This window comes from Saccostrea cucullata, unplaced genomic scaffold, assembly GCF_032062105.1.
Source record: "Saccostrea cucullata isolate Sc308-1 unplaced genomic scaffold, CSIRO_AGI_Scuc_v1 ctg11109, whole genome shotgun sequence".
Lineage (NCBI taxonomy): Eukaryota > Metazoa > Mollusca > Bivalvia > Ostreida > Ostreidae > Saccostrea > Saccostrea cuccullata.
In genome coordinates this window covers 1-7,500 of record NW_026923046.1, presented here as the reverse complement: position 1 = coordinate 7,500, position 7,500 = coordinate 1, and the positions used below count along the sequence as shown (strand labels likewise).

At 30.5% G+C, this 7,500-nt stretch overlaps 1 protein-coding gene across 1 annotated transcript in view; it reads right to left on the bottom strand.

Moving 5' to 3' along the window:
• The window catches only part of LOC134263012 (kinetochore protein NDC80 homolog), a gene marked incomplete at its 3' end in the record, with an annotated part of 13,930 nt that extends 10,510 nt beyond the window's left edge, over positions 1-3,420 (bottom strand). The window contains exons 1-6 of the mRNA XM_062745312.1: positions 3,362-3,420; positions 2,669-2,927; positions 2,330-2,441; positions 2,032-2,118; positions 559-744; positions 79-162 (exon numbers count right to left, since the gene is read on the bottom strand). Coding sequence (XP_062601296.1) covers positions 79-162; positions 559-744; positions 2,032-2,118; positions 2,330-2,441; positions 2,669-2,922 — 723 coding nt within the window. The remainder of the gene's footprint in view (positions 1-78; positions 163-558; positions 745-2,031; positions 2,119-2,329; positions 2,442-2,668; positions 2,928-3,361) is intronic.
• Positions 3,421-7,500: the final 4,080 nt, after the last annotated feature.

Sequence of the window (7,500 nt, the reverse complement as noted above, 5' to 3'; positions counted from 1 at the left end):
AAGATGCATTATGAATGCAAAAATGAAGGATATGCATGTACAAGTAAAATGTAGAGGGTAAAATATATGTGATTAAACCTGTGATTCTGGTAGGGAATCAAACTCATCTTCGTTTGGTGGAAAGAGGTAATGGTCAATGGACATTCCAACCTGCATACCAAACTGGAAAAAAAAAATCAAAATAATTACAAATATCAATCTTTAGTTTGAATTTTGGACCAAATTCCTCATTCATTGTTTCTCTTTTCAATAATGAATAGTTTTTTCATAGATCAGATCAAAATAATATTATAAATATATGGTATAGATCAGGCTCTGGGGACATATAACTCACTTTTGATATTAGTCTCACTTTTCCTCTATATATTTCTATTGTAAAAGTGAGACTGAGATCAAAAGTGACCTTGTCTAAGTGTAATGGGCCTGGTGCCTGATCAGTCTAATATTGTTCAATATATGGTTTCAGATTCAGATTTTTAAACTGAATTATATTTTTTCTTCCTAAAAATCTTTGTATAATTGTGTACATTCATTTTAGGAGGAAAATAACAGTGATACCTTAATTAAGTCCACCATCCACACAAGGGCTGCGAGAATTGTGGGCCAGGTGTGAGGTGAACCCAGAGCAAACATGGCCGTCTTGGAGATCATAAAAGGATAGCCCAGTTCCTTGAAGATTTTGGGAATTTCTTCCTCTGGTTTTTTCCCTATCCTGTATCTTGGAGTTAACATACTGTAGAGGAACTTAATAATAAAGATGTTATTACATGTAGTTGAACTTCAAATATGACTTACATTTAATAAAATGAATATGATTATTATTATGAATTCAGGATTTGTGTTATTAAAGCATCTATCTGCAATTGATAATTTTATATGCCGTCTTACAACTGGGTGAAAACCATGTTTATTTTCTCATTCACCATAACTGACACAAATATAAGGTTACATATATAATAGGGGTGGGACAATACACAGATCTTGCGATACGATACGTATCTCGATATTATGATAAACTATAAAACTATTTTTAAAAAGTTTTTTATTTCATTTTCTGTCTTGACATTAATCAACTGTTACATGATAAATTACAAAACTATGCAAAAGAATTAGTATTTTATTTCATTATTTTTTGTCTTGACATTAAATCAACAAATTATTCTTAGACTATATAAAATCATGTGTGCTTTGAAATTACTACTTGAAGTTCATCAATTTCATAGACTAAAACTTTACAAAAACAATAATACATGTACATATTATTGTTACTAAATTTCTGTAAAGAAGTTGTTTACAAACAGTTGTGTAGTTCATCAAAGAACACTGACTAAAATTTCATATAAAAAAAACAGCACATTTACATTATAATCAATTGCTGAAAGTCTGTAGCCTAGATGAGATTACAAAAAAGCACGAGATGGACTAACAAATGTTCTGGAAACGATACTTTCTATGTATAGGACGCTTCACATACTGAACTTTTCTTGTCCAATCTTCTGAGGCTGCTTAAAAGTGAAAACGTACGTTTTACCCTTAATCAACGACTTATTAGTTCTAAATTATGTTTTCAATATCATCATCATCTCTTCGCTTCGTACAAGCCGCCATTTTCCAAGGACATGTACTTTCATTTTCAATTTTTGGATAGGTCGTTCGTGTATCGTTTCGTATCGATATTTGAATGCTTGTATCGTAAACCGTATCTTAAAGGAAAATATCGATATGTATTGGTGTATCGGTATATCGTCCCACCCCTAATATGTAATAGACACTAAAATAAATCTGAAAAGTTGTGTAGATACATGTAGATTTCAAATGGACGGCAAGCTGTCTGTGAAAGTGTAATGTACAGATAAAATACATTCTGAACTAGGTTACAGTTTTGGATTATATTTCTCCCTAACTAAGAATAATGCTACTAAATTAAAACTTAAAAGGGTCATAAAATAAGAAAGTAATGTAATATCTTTACATATTACAGTAATAAAATTTATAAACATAACAGTAGTGACACCAAAAGAAAATAAATACCTCAAATATCTGAAAGAAATCCTTTCTTGGAGGAGCTTTGAGAATCTCTGGGGATAATTTGTGAGGGTATCCTTTTTCTGATAAAAACTGAAATAATTAAATTGCTATAACTATTTGCTGCTTTTGATATCAATAAACATGCCATTTCATGCATATATAAGAAATCTATCAATATTTACTATTAATAGGATACCCATTGTTCCAACCAATTTTATATAAATGTCTTTCTTTTAATAACATTGCAAACTGGAACTGATGTAGCTTTGCTTGAGTATTTATGTTTAATACATGACTTTACCTCTACTAGCTTTGCAACACATTTGGCTTGAAAGTTTCTGTCAGAAATTTTTCTAGGATCTTTTGGTATTCCATTCACCATTGGGACTCCCATGTGACTACTTCTACGCATCCTAAAAGAAGATTAAAGTTCAGGCAAAATTCTTACAATGAATTTGAATTTTTAAAAGTATATTAGGTTTCCCTTCCAACACATTTAATTAACAAAAGCATAGTCAACATATATATGATGATATCATCTGAGAATTTAATTCCAAAGTCAAGGTATCAAACTCAATTTCAATAAAAATATTGTATATCAGTTATGACAGTAGTTTTGAGATTAAGAATTAATCGATACCCTTTGTTAGGGGTCTTAGTTGGGCGGTCACCATGACTTCCAGCAGAACCTGCACTATATCTGTACCCAGTCAGCTTAGTTTTCTTAGAGGAGGTTGTGATCTTTGAGTTCTCCTCATTCCTCACCCTCAGTGGCATGGTCCCTCCCACAGAGGGGCGACCCCCTACTGATGACCTGGAGGCTGAGGAGGTCCGCTTGCTAGCACTGCTGTAGTGGGACGTGGACGACCGTCCCAGAGATGAGGACCTCCGCATGACAGCTGAAATAAACAATAGTTAAGATTCCTGGTTAACATGATGTTGTCTGGTTGTAAATGATCTCAGGGACCTATATACTAGTATATAGGTCCATGATGATCTCTTGCTCTTTCAGATTTGAACCTGCATTTTTTCACAACTTAGTCAAATTAAGAAGAAGTAAAACTTATCTAAAAACGGTTTTATAATTTACAAAAGAGAACTTTATTACATTACAGATGACACATACCTAAAAACAAGTCATATCATATATGTATCATCATAAAAAGAAAATATTTTTTGTAAAGAACACGATAAAGTTCGTCTATTTTCATGTTACATCTTTTACCCTCATAGCCCTAAAGGAAAATATAAAGTAAAAATGACAGAGAGTATATAATGAAGCATTTTTATCATGAATTGTAAAATAAAGGGATAATGTTATTAATGTACATACCACACTATTTGTTTACAAATTTATATACATTTCCGCTTTCGCGCCTCTTTCAAATACGCATGCGCAAGGTTGTGAAAAAAAGTTGAATAAAAACGTTTGATTTCCGTATTCAACTTGGCCTTAGGAACCCCGTTGGTTTGGCTATTATATTGCTTCCTACGGGACCTGTTTCAAGCTAGTAATTTGTGTAGATTACATCAATGATGTGATACTCATATTTATTCTATGATTATGTAAATATTCTGTATTATTTGCATTTTTATTATTATGCAAAAGCGGGTTCTTGATACTCAACTTGTTTTGGTTGATTTTTTTTGATAAAATATTTTTCCATCAGATCCTTGAAAAACTGGAAAATTTTAACCCTATTCAATTTACAAAGCAAAGTTACTAATTCTTACATGTAATAAGATAATTGCATTGTTGCTCAGTTATTGGGGGGGGGGGGGGTATCTCTTAGAAAAATGTCAGTAACAAAAATATCCATTAGATAGAATCATTGTGCGGAAGACAAAACACATCTTTTTCGGGGGAGTTGAAAGTTAAAAGTCATCTTCCTACGTCAAAGAAGGCTTCTGATCGACTCCACTGCCAGTGACTGACAGACTCCACATAATTTTGGCCCGTAGCTTTTTTCTGAGTATAGTCTTTTCCTCCTATAGTAAATCTTCAAGAGCTCTTTATATATATATATATTTTTTTTTTGGGGGGGGGGTATACTTAATTGTCTGATTTCTTTTAGATCTCCTTAATTTATTAATCGTTGCTATATAACCCGTATAAACAGGCCTGAATATGTATTGCCTTGGGCTGAGTTGGGCATATACATTTTAAAGTCTATATATGCAACATTTGGCAGTTTCTAACATCGATCTGGGAGATCAACAGAATTATTCTGTATACATCGGTGTTCATTTTGGTTTAAAATTAAAATTAAGTGCTGACGGTATAAAATTTTGTTCTGGTCATCTTTTAAATATTAATTTCAATAATAAAAATAAATCCAAAAATTGCTTGTTCTATCGCAACCGACTAGCTAAAAATAACCCGAATTAAACCTTTTTTGTAAAACTTCCAGGAAACGAAATAAATATGTTTTTTTTTTTTTAATTCGTTCAAAAATTCTGAAATTGTCAACGTTTTGTATTAATATCTTTATTTTTAATAGAATTTGAAAATTCAGCATTGAAGTTGAAATTTATTGGGGAAAGGATTTCCCCATGGCACTTTCTTACTAACTTTTTTTAGGCTAACACCCATTGAATTATTCAAGTGGCTGACTTTACCCAACTTTATCACCTCAGAAATGCTCCTTGTACTGGCTCACAGTAAAATGAAAGAAACTACACGTGACGAAAAGGGAATTGTTCATAACATCTTTACACGCGCCACGTAACGAACCACTCATAGGTTCAAGTTCCTTTATATTCTATTTTGGGGGGTCAATAACATAAAAGACAATTGATGTATTGTTTAAATTAAGTTCCAAAACGTTTCACGTACTAAAATAAATGGAGACAACTCTTGTTTTCTTAAAAGATATGTATTATGATTTATATTTTTAAATATATCTTTAAATATAAAACCTCTACTAATTTAATAAAAAAAATATTTTCTATTTAAACGAGAAACAAACCTTCAATAAATAAAATAGATCTTTATCATTCATTTGAAAAATTGAATTAAAATTGTGTTGTACTTATATTAAAAATTAACTACATAAGTAAAGTTTGCGACACGATAACTATTAAAAGTGTGAAAGAATAAATGAATTTCCTATCACGGTAAACTTGTAACGTTCTTATCGACTGTATAGTTGGTAATCTTTTCAAATGTCTCTAGAGGGTGACGTATAGTCGCCTAACATAAACAAACACAATATAAGATGTTGGGCAAGAAGAATAACATACGTTGTCATTTAAGAATGAGTAATGTGTGTACATTGCATGGAATCCCCCTTCTTATAACAATGTCCGTTTATTTAAAATGAACTTCCTGTAAAAACAGTAAGGTACAATATGTAGAAAAGATGTGCTCTTGCGGAGAGCCCCCCGTTTAATCACATTCACGTTTATTCACATTCCACTCCTGAATGATTTTCGTTTTTTATTGCATTTAAAATTGTTTTTGTTCACAACAGTTTGATGTTACATACCAAAAAATCCAAAAATATGAATAAATAAGAAATTATAAAATAAATACATGTAATATTAATAAAAATTTTAACATCAACTAAACATTTTACAATAAAAAAATATGTATATATATGCGCGATATAACAAATGATAATTTAAATAAAAGCAAACACAAAATTCATTGGAAGTGGAATGTGAATGACAGGGGAGGAGGGATGTCAACAAGCAACTGTGATGTAGAACCAGAACAGAATCAAGAAACATACATATTAATTATATTATAATTATGTATCTTCCTGCGTTGCAATCCCAAAGTACGACGTCTTTCAAATTACACAACAAACTGTTAAATAATAATAAATGAGAAAAGGTTCCACCTTTTTTTTAAAGTTAATTAAGTTATATCAATAATAAAACTGTTCCTTAATTATAAACATATAGTATATATTATAATATTCACTACAGGATTTTCTGATCTGGTATACTAGTATATATGTTACCAGTATTAACAAATTTGATTTAAAAAGTCTTATTTTCAAATTTTAAAATGACAATATTATTCTCTTTTAATAAATAACAGGCTATTCAAGTTAATTTATGTACGAGATAGTTCCATATTCAAATATATATATCAAGAGTCTGTTGAGCTATTTTGGTTGCAACATGTGCAGGTGAAGCCATTTTGCCAGATGTATAACAGATATTGCCCAGCAATAAAAGAGATTTTGTGGTATCTGTATCTATATTTTGCATAATTGTGCATAACAATACTTTGGGAGTGGCGTTTTCTTTCTAATGAATACAAAACATTTAACTTGTATTCATTGCAGTAGAAATATACTGTACAATGGATTTCAAAATGTCAGTACGCTGTAACTAGTGGAAATTTTGGTGTCAGGTCATTTCTCTCTAAAAATTTTTCTCTCCCAGGTTATTTCTCTCTCCTACCATTTCACGGTAGGTCATTTCACGGTAGGTCATTTCTCTCTCCTACCTGGGTCATTTTCACCCCATTTTAAATCTGGTATTATATATAATTTTTTACATTTCCATTCTTGTGTTATTAACTTTTGTCTCGTAAAATAAATTAATTTTATCAATTTATGACTAATAAAATTCGAACGAGAGAATGTTTATATAGATACAGATCAAACTCGAATCTTAGAAAAATAATACAAAAAATATTAATTTTGCTTTTATTGATTGATTTTGATTGGCGATACAAATACGTTGGAATAAAAAGTAAAACAGTTTTAAATTATGATATGTCAATTTTGATCTTAGGAGAAAAAAAGGGAGAAAATAGACATGATATAAAATAATAGCTGCAGAACTGTAGCTCTCCGAAAAGAAATATATTGACAGACCGGTTCAATACATTTTCTTTTTGGAAAACTACAGTTCTGCGGCTTAAAATAATAATTAAAAAAACAAAACAATGGATAATTCATAATATATATTATGAAAGCAGATACACAAGTAAAAGTGTGTAAATATTTACCTATTTATTTTGAATAATCGTATAAATAATAAGAACACGAAGAAAATAATGACATAAAAATGCTATCAATATGAAAAAACCTAAAAGCAATATTTCTAAGTTATACAAGATTAACAAAGTAGCCAAACCACATGAATTAATGGGAATGTAGCAACGGAAAAAAATCTCTTCAAAATGAATTATAAGACATCGAAAAGGAACTTACTCGGTGTGGCAATAGACACCTCCACAATTTCGCCGGAAATGGCTAGTAAATTTTAATACGTTTAAAGTACTAGTATATTACACCATTAAAACGATTCTTACATGTATGAATCTAATGTAAAAAAAAATATTTAAACCCACCTCCCTTTTTAATATAATGTAATCTGCTGTGTTTACCACAATATTTTATGAAATAGAGAATACATTATCAGGACTGTATAAAATGTTTTTCAGGACTTGTAATCTTGATACTCTCAGTAGATGTCAAATAATCTACTGTCTCTAAAAGTTTACATATT